The following is a 19463-nucleotide window of genomic DNA, read 5'->3' as shown; positions in this document are numbered from 1 at the left end:
TAGGTTCGTCCCTGAACTTTTCCCTTGACCAGAAGTAATGGCGGAAAACCGCAAAGGTGCAATATAACCTTGCTGACGTCAGGGGCTACACCACAAAGATTTCCCTGGGTCTTAAAGGTAACCAGTTTAAATATTAGCTTGTTTAACTTTTATTCAGAAGAACCTGTATTTCTTTGGCGTTATTCTGCTTAATTCCAGAGCAGAACACTATACATTCAAACAAAACTTATGGAAAATAATAGTCCTTTACCCTGAGTCACTTATTAAAGTCAGAAGTATTTGGTGATGGGTTGTTAGTGCATTCGCACTTAAGGAGGGTCCTGTGCCACGCGGTGTACTTGGGGACTATCCTGAGTCACTTATTAAAGTCAGAAGTATTTGGTGATGGGTTGTTAGTGTATTCGCACTTAAGGAGGGTCCTGTGCCACGCGGTGCACTTGGGGACGATCCTGAGTCACTTATTAAAGTCAGAAGTATTTGGTGATGGGTTGTTAGTGCATTTGCACTTAAGGAGGGTCCTGTGCCACGCGGTGTACTTGGGGACTATCCTGAGTCACTTATTAAAGTCAGAAGTATTTGGTGATGGGTTGTTAGTGCATTCGCACTTAAGGAGGGTCCTGTGCCACACGGTGTACTTGGGGACTATCCTAAACAAGGAGATAAAACCGTGCAGGTGGGTAGGTTCGTCCCTGAACTTTTCCCTTGACCAGAAGTAATGGCGGAAAACCGCAAGGGTTCTCCAGTCTTTCATGCCGTGCGGTGGAAAGCAGCTCGCAAGTCGTTGGTTGGCGCATTCAGGACAACGTGCTTTGATTGTCGTCGGTCCGAAGTTTTTACTTCTCTTCTCAAGCTAAGTACCCCGTTGGGGAATCTTTTTCTTGCTCCTCCGATGTCAGAAAAAGTTAATAATTGTATATCGTGTGGAAAACAAATACCTCATAAAGATTTCCACTCTTACTGTCTACCTTGCTTAGGCCCTGACCACAATGTTTCTTGCTGTCGGTTCTGTGCCAGGTTTAATTCTCGCACTATCAAGCGTAGGTACGATTGGGCCTTGAATTATTTCGGTAGACAATTCAATTACAGGATGTCGTCGGATACTTTACCGACAACCGAAATTCAAAAGAAACGCAAGGACAAGGATAGGCCTCCGAGGTCCAAACAGGATACTTTGCAGACAGAGCCAGCTTCGGGTTCGGCGGTCGTCAGTGAGGCACTTTTGCAGCCCCTGTCGTCCACCACTTCGGAACCGATGGCCGACACGGACTCCCATGGGGAGCCATCTAGGCCTAGTATTTTATCTGCTGCAGGACCTTCGGACGTCACTCCTTCAGATGGGTCCGGAACCGCTGTGCAGGTACCGGCTTCTGAGGGGGTTTTCAGGCCTTCTAATATCACTATTTCTACAAAGGCAAAGGCAAAGTCAAAGACTCCTGTTAAACCAAGGGTTTCTTCTCAAGCTGCTTCGGATACAGCTCCCAAGTCCCAGAAGCAATTACTACGGATGGCTGAGGATTTGCTTACAATGATTAGGGGTTCTCACCCTCCTCCTGAAAAAAGGCCTAGACAGGATTTACCTTATGATTCCTCTGATCAGATTTCTGTCTCTTCTGTCTCTTCCTCTGATCAGGATTATTCTTTTCCTCCTTATGAGGATTCTGATGAGGAGGACTCTATTCCTTCTGCTTCTCCCCCTGAAGATTTCTCTTTTGGGGAAACCTTACATGAGATGAGAGAGCATTTTCATTGGGAAGGTCAGGATTACTCTGCTTCCAAGAAGAGACTTAGGGAATTTCTCCTTCTCCCTCAACACAGGCCTTTGGCTATTCCTCCTGTACTTGATATTGTGGATGATGCTTTCTCTGAAGCTAACCTGAGTCCTGATTCCTTGCCGCCTGCTCCTTCTAAGCCTGATGGATTTTACAGAGTCCCTGATTCCCATCAATTCTTATTTAAGAACCCTTCTGCAGATCCTGAAACTATTTCTCAGGGTTCCAAGGCTGCTAAGGCTGCTTCATCTAAAAATCCTATTCCCTCTGAAAAGGATTCTCGTGCCTTGGACAGGTGGGGCAAAAAGGTTTATACTTCTGCTACTCTTTCTATTAGAGCTTTAAATTGCCAGTTTCACATGTTCAAGTATCAGCAAATTCTTTTGTCTGTTTTAAAGCAAAGGATTTCTACCTTTCCTGCATGTGCAGAGGACAAGGAATTACAGGATGGTATTGCATGCAACTGAACAAGTTAGCAAACATATAGTTTACATTGTGGTTTTGATGCCTTGAAGCTTCTTGCAGGGCCGCAGCCTCTGGTACTGTTATCAGGAGACATGCTTGGCTTCGTGAGCAGAATTTACCTGAGCAGGTTAAGGCTAAACTGTTAGATGCCCCTGTTCAGCATGATGTTTTATTTGGATCCAAGGCTGAGGAGGTTTTTAAAAAGATGGAAGAAAAAGCAAAATCTATGCAGACTGTGAAAGATTTCTTACAGGTTCAGCCTCCTAGATTTTCTAGGAATTGGCCCACCAAAAATTGGTCCTTTCCCACGTCTGACAGGTCTCAAAGGGGAAGATATAGACGCCCCAGAGGCCGAGCTCAGGCACAGGCCTCTTACAGGTCCAGACAATGGACTGCTTCATCACCTAGAAGGGGTGAAGACAGATCTCAATCACAAAAGAAGCAGACCCAATGACTCCCTCTGCTGGGCTACAGGTCCTCTTTGCCTGGAAGCCCCTCTCGGAGGAAAACTTTCTCTTTTCTACCAAAATTGGACTCAGATTACCCAGGACAAATGGGTTTTAGACGTGATTTTAAGAGGTTACAAATTCCACTTTCATACTCTGCCAAGGTCTATCGGTTGGCCAGATCTGCCAAAACATCAGTGGTCAGAGGCCTTAAATCAAGTGGACGCCTTATTGGCCATGAGAGCCATAGAGCCTGTTCCACTTTCAGAGATGGGAAAAGGTTTTTACTCAAGACTATCCTGGTTCCAAGAAAGCAAAATTCATGGAGACCGATTCTGGACCTTTCGGTATTAAACACCTTTCTGGAAATTCCAAAATTCAAGATGCTTACTTTACAACAACTTCTTCCAATGCTCTCCCAGGATGCCTGGATGGTGACATTGGACTTGAAAGAAGCCTACCTACACATTCCCATCAGGCAGGACCACAGGAAATACCTCAGGTTCAAGGCAGGTTCGAGGCACTTTCAATTCTCTGTACTGCCCTTTGGTTTATCTACTGCGCCCAGTCTTTACCAAGTGCCTGGCTCCAGTAGTAGCTTATTGCAGACTCTAAGGGATTCAAATTTACCCCTACCTGGACGACTGCCTCATTCAAGCGGACAGCAAAGACCTTTTACTTCAGCATCTGCATTTTGTTCAACGTCTTCTCCTTATACTGGGATTTTCAGTGAACACAAAAAAGTCACATTTGATCCCCTCTCAGCAAATGATCTTTTTGGGAGCTTTTCTAGACACAAACTTGCAAAGGGCCTTCCTCACTCCAGAAAAACAATTACAGCTGGCCTCAATTTTCAAAACCTTGGCTAACTCAGCTCACTGCAAGGAAATTCCTGCAGGCATTGGGCTACATGGCTTCTTGCATTCTGTTGATTCCAAATGCAAGGCTTCACATGAGAAAACTTCAATGGTACCTAAAGAGTGTATGGTCACAGCATTACCACAGTCTGGACACAATGATTCCACTGATTCCCTGCCTCCAGAAGGAGTTCCTTTGGTGGTCCAGGGCTTGTGCTTTAAACGAAGGGAATCCCTTCCGTCTGCCTCAACCTTCTCAGACCATAACCACGGATGCTTCGGATTATGCTCGGGGAGCTCATTTTCAAAATCTTTGCCAGCAGGGTTCATGGACAAAGAAGCATCTAGTCTGGCACATCAACTTGAAGGAAATGTTGGCAGTTCAAAATGCTCTTCTAGTTTTCCAAAAACATCTAAATCCGGGGCCTCTTCTGATTCGTACAGACAATACCACAGTCATGTGGTACATAAACAAGCAAGGGGGCTCTCTTACCCCCTCTGCAGACTAGCCATGAATTTATGGGACACGGCTTTAAATCTGAATCTGCATCTTCAAGCTCAGTTCATTCCAGGAAAACAGAATCTCTTAGCAGACAGCCTAAGCAAAAACCTTTTGGATCCTCACGAATGGATGCTGGACCCCAGCCTATTCAGCAAGATTACTGCAGTTTGGGGTTGTCCTCAGATAGATCTGTTTGCATCCCATCTCAATCATCAGTTGCCTCTCTTTTGCACCAGGTCCTTCCACAAAACAGCTTGGAAAGTGGATGCCCTGTCATTCAGCTGGAGGAACCTTTCGGGATACGCCTTCCCTCCTCTTCCTCTTCTTCCTCGAATCTTATTGAAAATAAAACAGGACAAGCCCAAGATAATCATTCTGATAGCTCCAAATTGGCCTCGGCAGTTTTGGTATCCAACCTTAAAACACCTGTTCTTGGAACCTCCTTGGATTCTACCTCTGAACCCTTCTCTTCTGTCCCAGCATCAGGGTCAGATGCTACACACTCAACTCAAGACCCTATGTCTGGCAGCTTGGCTTTTCAAGGGCCTTTGATTCCTTCTGCTCTTCCCAAACAAGTTTTGTATGTTCTTTTAGAAGCTAGACGACCTAGCACTAGGAAATCTTATGCTTCTAAATGGAAAAGATTTTGCATTTGGATGCAGGACCGAGGTTCTAACCCTATTGTGCCTGATATTTCCTCTATTTTACTTTACCTCTCAGACCTTTTGCTTAAAGGCCTCTCCTTTTCATCCATCAAAATTCATGCTTCTGCTATCTCAGCTCATTTCAACACTGATCCTCCCATCTTTTCTCACCAATTGGTGAGAAAATTTTTGAGAGGGGTTAAGAATTTAAGACCTCCCAGAACTCCTCCTGTTCCTGCTTGGGATCTTAATTATGTTTTGGAGAAACTTACTTTGCCTCCTTTTGAGCCTGCTGCGCCTTCAGATATCAAGTTCTTATCCTGGAAGACAGCTATTTTGTTAGCATTGACTTCTGCCAGAAGGGTTTCAGAGTTGCAAGCTCTCATGGCTGTGGAACCATATATTATTTTCCACCAAGACAGAGTTTCCTTGAGGACCAATGCTACATTTATGCCTAAGGTGATTTCGAAAGTGGCTCTAAATCAGACTATTCACCTTCCTGCCTTCTTTCCTAATCCTCAAAATAAAGAGGAAAGGATTTTACATTCATTGGACGTACACAGACCGCTACGATTCTACCTGGACAAAACTAAAGATTTCAGAAAATCTGATCAATTGCTTATCTCTTATGCCTCCAGTTCTCTAGGTAAGGCTATTTCTAAACAAACTGTTTCCAAATGGATTGCTCATGGAGTAAGGTTTTGTTACTCTCACTATGGGAAACAGATTCCAGGTACTGTGAGGAGTCATTCTACTAGAGCAGCTGCCACTTCAGCAGCTTTTCTCAGAGGAGTTCCTACCAAAGATATTTTGGAAGCTGCCACTTGGAGTTCAGTGCATACTTTTTCCAAGCACTATAATCTCCCTCTGTATTCTAAGTCTAGGGCAGGCTTTGCCTCTGCTGTTTTGCAGGGCCTTCTTGCTGCCCCTACATCTGCATAGCCTCCTCCCTCTTTCACTGCTTTGGGATTCCACCCTACAGTTATGACTGCAACAGTGAAACACGAAGAACATAGTACAGTTGTGTACACCTACCATAAATGTAGATGTTCGAGTGTCTTCACTGTTGCTGTCGGTGTTTCCCTCCCACCTATCCCCTCTTATTCTTGTTTGTTCCCTCTTCCACTTCTTTTGTGGTGTATTTGTGTTTCCTTTTTGGACACCTTTTGGTTTACTGGGGGCTTCTGACATCTCGGGCAAGAAAGGCTGGAGAAGATGGCGTCGGCTGACGGCTTTATACCTCTGCGTTCTGACGTCAGGGTACTTGCTGGTACAGCCAACGCCGGACCCAGACTTTGTAATTCTGGCCGACCTCGGGCTGCCTGCCGGCAGGAACACCCTACAATTATGACTGCAACAGTGAAGACACTCGAACATCTACATTTATGGTAGGTGTACACAACTGTACTTTGCCATCCATTTGTGACTTGTAGGGATAAACATCATCTCCTACCTAGATGACTGGCTCACTGTTGCACCTGCAATGGAAAGGCTTATTGTGGCAAAACAGTACTTACTCCAGCTGTGCCTATCATTAAGGTTACACTCGCTATTCTAAATCCCATCTGGAGCCATCCCAGTTTCCAGCATTCATTGGCTGCCAGATGGACACTGTAAGACAGCAGGTCGTTCTGCCCCCAAACAAAATTTTCGCAATAGTGTAAGCGGTGTTAGGCCTGCCTGTGTCTCCTTTTTTTATCCCCTTCCAACCCCTGGAGTGAGAGTAAGTTGGGTTATTTCAAAGGAAAGTACAGGAAGGCAGCGAAGACTGGATAGGCTTGGATAGTTGGCAGACAATGAAAGGCAGCAAAGAATGGAGAGGCAAGACATTTGTCCTCCAATTCAAGAATCTTCCAGCCAGTATTCTCTTATCTCTCACCTTTCTTTCTTTGTTTTCCTTTTATCTCCTTACATCTTTTGGATGGGAGCAGGCTGCTTTATTACAAGGGAAGTAGTTATGCGTGATGAAAGAAGGATGATCCCTCTAGACCCATTCTGGACCTGTTGAGGTTGTACAAATTCTTGAGTTTCTTAATTCAAGATGTTTAATCTCCACTCCTTACAGCCTCATATGAGTTTGAGGGCTTCTTAATTGTATTGAACCTGAAGTAGCTTCCCCCTTCATTTTCGTAAGATTTTCAACTGTTTGAAGCTTGAAACAGACAAAAGAATCCAGTTGAAGTTTCAACTCAAAGAAGTTGTTACAGCATGATTTGTTTGTTTGCAGAGGAGGATCTCTTTATATTCCCTTACTTAGTTATACCTAGTTCATGGTCACAGAGACAAAACAGTCCAGTTGAAATTTCAACTCAAAGAAGTTATTAGAACATTCTTCTTTTTGCAGAGGAGGATCTCTTCATATTCCTTTGCTTAGTTATACCTAATTCATGGTCACACAGCCACTGAAAAAAAAAGAAAAAAAATACAAAACAGAATTGCAAGTGGTACACAAATAGAAACCACACTTTCTTTTCCTTCTGAAAATGTGATCATGTAATTCAATATCTGGGAATAAAAAATGAATACAAAGTCCATTCATTTCCCATTCGGCCAAATGTAAGGAAGTATTTAAAGTATGCCTACTTACATATCACTATCAATAGAGGCCACAGACCGTAAATTAAGATATTGGATTGGTGAAGACCATTTCCATTGTACCTCTGTTCCATTTAGCTTATCTGCCTCATCACACGTGTTCACCAAATGCCTGGCATTGATGTTTGCAGCTTGAGTACACAATAGGTATTGATTTATCCATGCACAGATGACCTTCTGATACACTTCTCATCAGTTGAACTGGTAAACAGACGTCTGATGTTTGCTGTAGACTGCCTGACCAACCTGACCCTTCTGAGCCTTCCAAAATCAAATTTGGTGTTAGAGAAGTCAGAAGTTTTTTTGAGAGTTCTGTTGGACAAGAGGCATCTTTACTCTTCCAGTCAGAGAGCTCTGTAGTTCAAACTTTTCTTCACAGACTTGGCTGAAAAGTAACATGTCATATAAGGGGATCCTCAAGGCCCTGGATCCATCTAGCCCTGTTGTATAGGAGAATGGTCCATTGATGGCACAGAAGTCTCTGGCAGCAGCATTCCCTCTGACATTAATTACTTTTGCTCATTTGTACCACACTAGAAAGGAATTCACTTGGTGGCAGTTGTAACTCAGAGTGGGCCCATTGTGTTCCCATGCAGGGAATAGACCTTTACCATGAATGTGTTTGCTTGGGACGTATGCCTAGAACAGCACTATGCTGTGTAAACACTTCAGTTACAAAACGATGATAGTGTTGCTTTTGGCCATGAAGCCATTTGAAGGAGCCCTAATGGTGGTGTCATGCAACACATAAGAAGGCCCTTTCTTTCCAGCTATGCAGGCTGATCATGCTGATACTGGAGATGGCTTTCTCACTGGGTATGTATATTATACCCTCAGCCCAGAACATGGTGGCAGACAAGCAGAGCAGATCCAGCATCTGCATAGATGAGGGGAAACTGGACCTCCATGTATTCATGTTTTTTTCACAGTGGCAGCATCTGCTAATGGTGAAAGACTTTACATCAGATAAGAATTACTAGCTGCTGAAAGTTTGCTGCTGATTCTCAGAGCTTGGCAGTGAATGCCTTTGATATCCTATGGCACAAAAGATTACTTTATGCTTTTCAACCCCTGTAGTTATTATGAAAGGTGTTTCAGAAATTCAGATTGGACTGGGGTGAAATCTTAATGATAGTCCATTTCTGACCTGGATAGGATCTTCTAGATTGTTCAGATAGCTGAAGTGGGTCCTGTTTTAGTCTTTCAGCATTGCACCATACCCAGAGAAGGGCTGATGCTCATCGTGTTTCACTGTTGGAGTCATCACTGTAGGGTTCTTCCTGCCGGCAGGCAGCCCTCGGTCAGCCAGAATCCCAAAGTCTGGGTCCGGCGTCGGCTGTTCAGTCATGCTCCCTGACGTCAGAGCGCCAGGAGTACAAAGCTGCCAGCCGACGCCATGTTCTCTAGTTTTTCTTGCCTCAGATGTCAGGTGCCCAAAAGTGAAGGCTAATAGTAAAACAAAAATGTAACATACAACAAACCCCATACCCTGTAGCAAATACACCTCAGAAGAAGGGTGAAGTAGGAAACCACACTAATGAAAGTATAAGAGGGGACAGAAGGGTGGGTAACCCAGACTGCAACAGTGAAGACACTCGAACATCTACATTTATGGTAAGTGTACACAACTGTACTATGTTCATCATGTTTCACTGTTGCAGTCATCACTGTAGGGTTGAATCCCATAGCTGAGATAAAGGGTGGTGGTTATACAGAAGAAGGGGTGGCTAGGTGGAAGCAGTTCGCAGGTGCCAGTTGGCTGACTCCTGATATTTTTTCGTGCTTCAGTCCGAAGACTTACTTCTTCTTCACAAAGCTAAGTACCCCATTGGGGAAACTTTTTTCTTGCTCCACTCTGATGTCAGAAAAAGTTAATTGCATTTCTTGTGGGAAGTAAACACCTCATAAGGATTTCCACTCTTACTGTATTCCTTGTTTAGGCCCTGACCACGACGTAGCTAGTTGTCAGTTTTGTGCTAGATTTAACCAACGTACTATAAAGCGGCGGAACGATTTTGCTTTTCACTACTTTGGCAGGCGATTTAATTATAAAATGTCGTCGGACACGCTTCCGACTACCGGAGTTCACAAATGACGCAAGGATAAGGACAGGCCTCCGAGGTCCAAATCAGACGACGTTTTACAAACAGAGCCAGCTACAGGTTCGGCCATCGTCAGTGAGGCACTTTCACAGCCCCTGTCGTCGGCCATTTCAGAACCGATTGCCGAAACGGACTCCCACGAGGAGCCAACTAGGCCTCTGAGTACTCCAGCTGCAGGACCTTTGGACAATGCTCCCTCAGATGGGTCCGGAGCCGCTGTGCAGGTACCGGCTTCCGAGGGGGTTTTCAGGCCTACTCAGATTCTGATAAAGGCAAAGCCAAAGACTCCTTCTAAATCTAAGACACCAGCCCAGGCCTCTTCTGATCCGGGACCCAAATCTCAGAAACAGCTACTTAAAATGGCGGAGGACTTACTAACCATGATTAGGGGTTCACATCCCCTCCAGACAAAAGACCAAGGCAAGAATTGGATTATGAATCCCCTGATCAGGCATCTATTTCTTCAGTGTCTTTCTCTGAACAGGAATATACTTTCCCTCCTTATGAGGATTCTGATGCTGAGGAATCCATTCCATCAGCTTCTCCCCCTGAGGATTTTTCTTTTGGGGAAACTTTACATGACATGAGGGAACATTTTCACTGGGAAGGACAGGAGTACTGTGAATCTAAGAGAAGGCTTATGGATTTCCTCCTTCTTCCCCAACATAGACCCCTGGCTATTCCTCCTATTTTGGATATTGTGGATGATGCCTTTTCTGAGGCTAATTTAACTCCTTACTCCTTTCCTCCAGCCCCTGCTAAGCCTGACCGGTATTACAGGGTCCCTGACTCCCACCAGTTCCTTTACAAAAATCCTACTGCGGATCCAGAAACCATTTCTCAGGGTCCTAAGGGTGTTAAGGCCACCTCTGCTAAAAAAACTATTCTGACAGATAAGGATTCTAGAGCTTTGGAGAGATGGGGCAAAAAAGTGTACACTTCTGCTACTTTATCTATTAGGGCTTTAAATTGTCAATTTCATATGCTAAAATATCAGCAATTCCTGCTGTCTGTTATGAAACAAAAGCTAGGTACCATTTCTGCATGCGCAGATAATAAGGAATTACACGATTTGATGCATGCTACTGAACAAGTGGGGAAGCATGGTTTACACTGTGGTTTTGATGCCTTGGAGGCTTCATGCAGGGCGGCTGCCACTGGCACAGTCATTAGAAGGCATGCTTGGTTAAAGGAACAAAACTTACCTGATCAAGTGAAAGCTAAGTTACTGGATGCTCCTGTTCAGCATAATGTTTTGTTTGGGTCTAAGGCTGAAGAGGTGATAAAGAAAATGGAGGATAAGGCAAAATCCATGCAAATGGTTAAGGATTTCTTACAAGTTCAGCCCCCAAGATTTAGCAGAAATTGGCCAACCAAAAATTGGTCCTTTCCCAGCTCAGACAGGCCTCAGAGGGGTAGATATAGGCGTTCCAGAGGGAGGACCTAAGCACAGACCTCTTACAGACCTAGACAGTGGAGTGCTTCCACCCCCAGGGGTGGAAAGGACAGACCTCAATCTTATAGAAAACAGGCTCAATGTCTCCCCCCTGCATGGCTCCAGGAACTTCTCTCCTGGAAGCCCGTCTAGGAGGAAAACTCTCTCTCTTTTTCAACAAAATTGGACTTACAATAACCCAAGACAAGTGGGTTCTGGATGTAGTTTCAAGAGGTTACAAATTCCACTTTCATACCTTGCCAAGACCAAACAGATGGCCAGACCTACCAAAACACCAATGGGCAGAGGCATTAAACCAGGTGGGATCCCTCATGGCTATGAGGGTCATAGAACTGGTTCCGCAATCAGAGACGGGGCAAGGCTTTTACTCAAGGCTATTTCTAGTTCCCAGAAAACAAAATTCATGGAGACCCATCCTGGATCTGTCAGTCTTAAATACTTTCCTGGAGATACCAAAGTTCAAGATGCTTACTCTGCAGCAGCTCCTGCCAATGTTGAGCAAAAATGCATGGATGGTGACATTGGATTTAAAGGAGGCTTACCTACACATCCCTATCAGACAGGAGTGCAGAAAATACCTCAGGTTCAAGGCCGGCTCGAAACATTACCAATTCTCTGCGCTGCCCTTTGGCTTGTCTACTGCACCCAGGGTCTTCACCAAGTGCCTGGCACCAGTAGTAGCTTATTGCAGACTCAAGGGAATTCAAATTTACCCTTATCTGGACGACTGCCTTATTCAAGCAGACAGCAAGAATGTCTTACTCCAGCACCTGGAATTTGTTCAAAATCTACTCAAGTACCTGGGATTCACTGTGAACATAAAAAACTCAAATTTGACACCCACACAACAGATAACTTTTCTGGGGGCTCTTCTAAACACAACAACCCAGATGGCATTCCTGACATCCGAAAAACAAATACAGCTTGCTTCAACTTTCAAAACCTTGGCCTTAATGTCTCAGCTAACTGCAAGGAAATTCCTGCAGGCTTTGGGTTACATGGCCTCCTGCATCCCTCTCATACCAGGAAGAGCCCTACAGTGATGACTGCAACAGTGAAGACACTCGAACATCTACATTTATGGTAAGTGTACACAACTGTACTTTGTACACCCAGTCATAAAAGGCTTGAGGCTGGCTATGTAGTTTGCTGTCAGCTTCTCACCATTTAAGGATTAGCTGTCATAGGATGTAATTTGAGTCTTACAGGAGGCTAGAAAGACACAGTACTATGAAGCTGTACTTGGCTAACTGGAAATAATGTACATGGTGCTCATGTAAAGGAATTCCTCCCACAGAGTATAAGGAGCTTCAGGTTCTACAGTTAATTAAAGCTCTTTTTAGTGGTCTTTTACTTCCATCAAAGTGCACCTCCCAGCCATTGCTGCATTCGTACCTTTGAACTCACTATTTTCCAATTTTCTACTGTAACTGAAAGGGATGTGCGCCTCAAACTTCCCAGGAGACTGTTGTCATCTCCTTAGATTTTGTTTGTTTGCTAACCAAGTGTCCCTTGTCATGGGCAACACATGAGCGCACACTGGTTATGTGACTTGCCGTGTCATACAGTTTGTAAGGGAAAAGCTGTATGAATAAAATCCAGGATTAGAGGATGAAGCTTTTGAACAGGATTTAGCCTTGATCATGAACATTAACTTTGTCATTGAAAAACTAACTTTGGCAAGCTTTGTGCCAAGTTCATCAGTGGCATTGGCATTCTTGTCCTGGAAAATGTTGCTCCTTATCACTTTTACTTCATTGAAAGGGTGTCACAGGTTGTAAGCCTTTAAGTGCATGGAGCCATGTACAGTATTCTACCACGACAGGGTAAGCCACTTAGACTAACTAGTACTTTATGACAAAAGTAGTTTCTGAATTAACTACCAATAGAACATTCTGACTTTTCACCTTTTTGTCAAACTTGCACTATAGAGGGGAAAAGATAATTGTGTTTTCTGAATGTCCATAGACAAATCAGATGTTAAATTCTAGGGCAAATGATACTAGACAATCATCCAACTTTTTATTTTTTATGTGCCTGTTAAAGTAGGTAAGCCAGTTTCCAAGCAGACTGTTTCTATTTGACTTACTAACTGCATAGCCTTCTGCTGTGAGTCCAATAAGAAACTACTGGGGGTATGTACCAGCTACCAGGCAGCAGTCACTACGGCCAACCACCTTTGTCAAAAATGTATCCGCTTAGCATGTACGAAAGGTAGCAGCTTGAACATGTGACCATAATTTCTTAAGGCTCTACAATAGTATGTCTGATTGCAGTACAGGATTTGTCTCTGCCATTTTACAGCCCGTGCTGTGACTACCCCCTCCTAAATGAAGCTCTACAGGACTGCTATTCAGACTGTACCACGGTAGTGATTCTTCTGACGAGCATAGTATGTTTGTGTGAGTAACTACCTATACTAGTAGATATTCAAGTAAATAGATCACTGCTGCACTACAGATTCTGCCACTGATGCACCCAAGTTTTCGAATAGTTTCCCTGTAAGGTCCTGGGAATTGCCCCCCCCCCCCCGTGTGCCAGAACATCTGCATGGATCTCTGTAACCCTCTATTTTCCAACTCAGGATACTAGTTTGCTTATTTGTATACAAGCAGCGGTTGCCAATACTATGCAAGTGCTTTGGCTGAAGACCTCCTCATTCAAAATATATTAGGGAGAGAGGGCTTGGGATATGCTGTCAGTGACCAAAGATACCTTTGGACTCTGCATACTGAGGACTGGAATGGAAAATACTCCTAGCCAAAGAACATGGCCTCATTATTTTGCCAAAAAATAGTTAAATGAGCAAATCTTTCTTTTAAGCTGTCTTTGGGATGATGATATCTGTGACTGGGGCATGGAGAATAGCTTGCCTCATAGGGAGACATCCTGAAAATTTCTGGAAGTCAAATGAGATGGCCGGACGTCTATCTTCAGCTATTTCCCCTGCAACAGTAATTCCTGTGCTGAAACATTTCAAGTTATTAGCAATTGTGCCTTCTTAAATATCTCAGATAGTTTGATGCTGAAACTTAAACACATTGTAATTTGTGAGTGAAATCACTAATGTGACTTCCAAATTCAATGTAAAGGTATTTTATTTTGTAAATGGATATATTTTTGTTTCATTGAAGCCCAAGTGACAGACAGATGAATGAATGGAGCTTTCTGACTTCATTATTTTCTGTGTAAAGATCTTACCCTGCTCCCCAGTCATGTAGGGGTGCGACCCATCCACAGCTTTCTCCACTGAGATTGCCAACCTTCAGCGAATTTTATAATTTTCAAAGTGTGGAAGCTCAAGTTTAATATGGATATTGAATGGACTTAGTTGAAGTGATAGCTAGATGACCGAATGCTTTGAGAACCATGATGTTGGTAACCCACTGTGTCCACCGGGTTATGACATTCCAAAATTTAGATGATGAAGCATTTCATGAGAACAGTAAAAGTTTTTCATTTTTTGTTAAAACTCTGTCATAAAATGAAGAAAAAGCTTTGTTTTTGATAGAAATATTTTATAAAATGATGCCTTAAGTGATTGTGTGCTGTTTTTAAACTCTAAACTCTATAAAACTGGTCTTTCAGTAAATATGTAAAGAGTCTTTAAGTTTTTAAGGTTTATGCAGAAAGTAATAATTTCCTCTTGCTTTAGATTAAGGACTTTTCTCCTAGCAGGCTAGCCCACTATAGCCTTGAAGGAGTTGATATGGATGAAGTTCGGTGGTCATACTCTGAAGTCCTGGATGATCGAAACTACCCAGATGTACCAGCTATTTTAAAGGGCAGAGTAGGTATTGGCTTTGTTTTAGTTTTTATTTGAGATGTAGAGATAACAAGTATTGTCCAGTGTTAAATGTATAAAGTTTAATAATGTTATTTTCTTATCGTAGTGAAGTGCTCTAGTCTGCCTGGGAGTTTAAGTACACATGGACATCCCCTCCTTTAGACATCTGCAGTGGAATAATTCTGTTCAGTAAACATAAATACATGCCATCGTCATCACTCCCCCTTTTTCCTATTTTTGTTCTACAATGGGTTGAGGTGTTCTGTCAACTGTCTTCCATCTTTCTTGATTCAGTAGTAGTCTCCTAACTCATTGGACAGTCATACCTGACTCTTGTAAGTCTTCTGTGATGCAGTCCGTCCATCCTTTTGCTGGGCATCCATATTTCCTCTTGCTTTCTTTCTGTTTGTCCCAGATATTCTTCTCCAAATTGTCTTCTGCTTTCCTGCACATCTCTCAAACCATCATAGTTTTTTTTTACCTTCTGTGCAATTGGGAGCTACTTTAGCTTTTGCTCTGATGTAATAATTTCTTTCTCTATCCCACAGTATGCATCCTCCCACCCACTGTAAGCACTTTATCTCCATCACACCTTCCGTGCCGAGGTTTCTGTACCATACAGAAGTACTGGTCACACCAGTGTTTTATACACCATACTTTTCAGGTTCTTAAACTTTCTTCTGTCACACACTACCCATTTATTTGCTGCCAGCTGGCTGCAGACACTCTGATTCTAGCTTTACTCTACTCATTCAGACTTCCCTTCTCCTCATCCACTCTTATTGATACTTGATGATGTTAACCTGTTAGTGTTTACCCTGTCACAATTATCAGCTTTTTTTTTTTTTGATGTTCCCATTGCTACATTCACTTGTACTCTGTTTCATCCTATGTGAATTCAGTTTTGCATTCCATTCCCCTATCATTTGCTGAAGCTCCTGTTCATGGTCTGCTTGTAAAGCCACATCATCTGTGTCAGCAGCTTTGTTGGTCTGCCCCTTCTGACCCATTTGCTAATGTAGTCCATCATCAGTGTGAACAGCATTGAACTCAGAGCTGAACCATGATACTAAATCATTTCCTCTGGGAACACAGTTCATACTTGTGCCACTAACTGCACTAATGTTTCTGGGCCTTTGAACCATTGAAGGCCTGCCCAAGTTAACTTTCTTTGGACCTTGCCATATGCTTTCTTCAAGTGCATCAGGTCTGATCTGATCTTATCTGACCTTATCTAGAGCCCTACCTAGGAGGAAAGAGCTGGGGAAAATAAGTATCAGGAGTCTAAGTAATGATGTGGATTGGTTTGTGACAGCCCACATCTGAGGAACTGCTAGAAACGAAAACGAAGTGTTGAATTCGTTTATGTGTTTTGTTGTTTTGTGGCTTTTACTATTAAATGGAAGTCTGCCTACATTTCTCTCTCTGGCTTTATTGTTTTGCTGAACAGTGGCATCCAGGTTCATTCTTTGGTTTATTTGTGCGATTTTTCCTTGTTTGCCTGCTTTTTGGATTTAATGTTGTCAGATGTGCGAATGAGAGTGGTAATGCTGATTCTACTCCACTGTCCTTTCCTTAGTAGGAGAAAGTCTACCTGAATTGCATGTTGCCCACTCATATATGATCTTGTGGCCGTCTCTGTTGGTGAACCATGTGTTGACTACCATCAATCCATTTGGCAGTCATAAGTCTAGGATGACCACTCCCTCTTTATTCCTGTTACCCTACTCATGTGAACCTGGGCAGTCCTAATGTGGTGCTATGTCCATCCCGGTATGAACATTCAGGTCCACCATTATCAATGCCAGCTTATGTTCTTCTTTTTCTGGTAGGGCCTGCAACTGCTGCCTGAATGCACTCTTTTCCTCACCATCGCAGCCCTGCTCTTGAACATAGGCAGAGATTTTGAACACTGCCCTGTCTTTTTATACTGGACCCTGATTGGCATAATTCTGATGATATCCCTCACTGTCTTCAGAAAACTCGACCTAACCACAATTCTCACACCATTTCTAGTATGTGTTCCTTCTTATTAGACTGTGGTTTCCAAGCCAAGTGGCTTTGCTGCACTGCCCTCCCACTTTGTCTCCTGTATGTACAGGATCTCCAGTCTTCTCCTTGCCATCATATTTTCCATTTCCAAGCCTCATCTTGTCAGTGAAGCCAGGTTCAGTGTAGCAATCCTTAGTTCGTGTTTGACAAGTTGATTGTTTTTTTACATCCTGCTTTCACTCAACAAAGTTACCCCAGGTAATCAGTGCAGGGCAACTGGATACTGACTGTCCGGTGAATTACTGACTCAGAACTGCTGAGTTTTATGGTTGGCACAAACTGTCCAGCAGAATCACATAGACCCTTCCCACCATTAGTCTGGGTTCCTGGCTTAGGTCCAAGTAGGCCAGGCCTTTCTTGCCCATTTTTGATGACATTGGTCAATATGACCTTATCACCTAGGGCCAGCTTTTACACTGTGAAGGGGCTGACCCTGGCTTATTGCACAGTTTGTAATCCATGCCGTTCGTATGCTGCCATAGTTGATGCCTAAAGCAATTGTTCTACACAACTATTTTAATTTATTTATTTATTTACTTACTTATTTGTTGATCTTTGTTTATCAGGAAAGTTTGAATGGGCAAGAACCCATTTTACACAGAGGCCTGAGGGAGAAAAGATCCAGAGAATACAAATTACAACAGTAGGGCAGTATCACTCACAATGATGTTAAGAGAGGAATATAAATGTCAAAACAAATCTATAGAAAATATACAAGGTAGTATATTTCAGATGAATAAGTATGACAGAAACAATATGCAAGATAAGTGCACAATGAGTATGAAAATGAAATAAAAAATGGTAGTATTGATGGTAAAAGGTAATATTTTCCCTCTGCAGAGTTACCTAGGAGGAATAATACTGAGATGATTGTGTTAAACAGTAATATGGTAAAGTAGTAGGGAGTTGTAGATCAGTATAGGCCAACAGGGAAACCTGCAGTATTGGTTTGAGACAGATTAAATAAAGGAGTTTGCATAAAGAATATGAGGATGTGTGGAAAAAAAGAGAAATGTTGGTTTTAGCCTGGTGCACATCTGGTACTATTCCCCCTGGTAGTCACCACTTGAGTATGTCTCTCTCTATATCTCCAGTCAGTTTGGGGTGTATGACTGTTTTTGTGAAAACAAACTGCTCTTCTCTTCTCCATATTACATTAACAAACTTCCTTGTGACCAGTCCGTGGTCATTTGCTGATCAGGTCACTCTCAGCCGACATTACATGCCAACTCCAGCCAGACTTATGTGAGCTGCACCATTCGCTCATAAACTAATTCTCAACCCCACCAAGCCCAAAACTTAGCTTTTTAGAGTTCTACAGAAAGTTCACCAAGCACCTAACTCTTTAACTATTTTTGCTATTGCATAGAGACAACCTTCACCTTCAAATACCATGGACTATGGCGTGATCAGTCGCTAAACTTCCATTTTCACATAGACAAAGTGAGAGCCAAAATAAACCCTCTCCTCTTCTGAGTCAAAATGATTTCTCATTTTCTGTCCCAACTAGCCATAGTAGCCATTGGCAAAGGAGTTCTCCTTTAGCAGCTTGAGTATGGGGTCCCAAATTTTGCTTTTGTCTCCAAGAAAAACATTGCCGCACTCCAGACTATCTCTAACAGCATCTACCAATATGCTACAGACCCACCTCTCTGCGATCATCACTGTGGCACCTTAGAAAAAGCCAAATGGCTGCCCATAAAACAAAGATCTAAGCTAATTTCAGGATCCCAACTTTAAAAGCTACTACATCTCTGCATGTTTACTTCCCTTGCAGCTAGACCTGATGGAAAAAAAAACTCCTTGTACAACCTGAGGGGCGCACTGCTCACAAACTACACCTAGTCTCATTACCCCTAAAAGCTAACTCCACAGAACTGCACATGCTTCTCCTCTCAGGCTCCTACTCTTTGGCAGGTTCTCCCCATCAACATAAAGGAAATCAACAAGCAAAAAAGCAAAAAAACACTGCTTCCATGGGACCAGATGGTGTCCCAGGTTGCGTCCTACATGAACTCCAAGAAGAACTAATCCCTCAAGTAAAACTGTTGTACAATCTCAGCCTCACTACAGGATATGTGCCCAAAGAATGGCGTACAGCAACAGTGGTCCCACTCCACAAAGGTGGCGCCTCTGCGGACCCTGGAAATTATCGCCCCATAAGCCTGACTAGCCTAGTCTGCAAGGCTATGGAGAGGATCATCGTGGAACTCATAAACAAAGACATTGGGGACCTACAGACACTAGATCCTACCCAATTTGGCTTCGTCAAGGGCAGATCCTGCCTTTTGAACCTGGTCGACTTCTTCGAAACAGTCACCAAGGCCATAGATGAAGGGAAGGTAGTCCACACAGCCTATCTGGACCTCGCAAAGGCATTTGACACAATACCCCACTCGGGCATCATAGATAAGCTATCCAGCCTAAATATAAACCCCTATGTCACAAGATGGGTCACAAACTGGCTCAAAGACAGAACCCACAGAGTCAGAGTTGCTGGAGCCATGTCAGACTCGAAACCGGTCACAAGTGGCGTCCCACAAGGTTCTGTCCTGGGACCTCTCTTGTTCGGTATTTACTTTTCTGAGGTACAGGCCAATGTGGGAGGACTATGGCTCACCAAGTTCGCAGATGACTGCAAACTGGGCGCCATAATCGACTCTCCAGCTGACACAAACATCCTTCAAAAAGGTCTCGCAGAGACGGATAACTGGTGCAAGAGCCATGGTCTAAAGCTAAATGCCAAAAAGTGTATAGTCATACCCTTTGGCAAAAACAATGTGCCCAC

At 43.3% G+C, this 19463-nt stretch overlaps 1 protein-coding gene across 2 annotated transcripts in view; it reads left to right on the top strand.

The window, feature by feature from the left end:
• TUT7 (terminal uridylyl transferase 7) overlaps positions 1-19463 on the top strand; it is a 3176298-nt gene that overhangs the window by 1264246 nt on the left and 1892589 nt on the right. For both annotated transcript variants that reach the window (XM_044064191.1, XM_044064190.1), the window contains exon 11: positions 14492-14626. In XM_044064191.1, coding sequence (XP_043920126.1) covers positions 14492-14626 — 135 coding nt within the window. The remainder of the gene's footprint in view (positions 1-14491; positions 14627-19463) is intronic.

The sequence above is a fragment of the Protopterus annectens genome, chromosome 2.part2 (assembly GCF_019279795.1).
Source record: "Protopterus annectens isolate FY-2018-M chromosome 2.part2, PAN1.0, whole genome shotgun sequence".
Classification (NCBI taxonomy): Eukaryota; Metazoa; Chordata; order Ceratodontiformes; family Protopteridae; genus Protopterus; species Protopterus annectens.
Note: the sequence above shows the minus strand (reverse complement) of the source record. Positions and strands in the feature narration are given on the sequence as shown.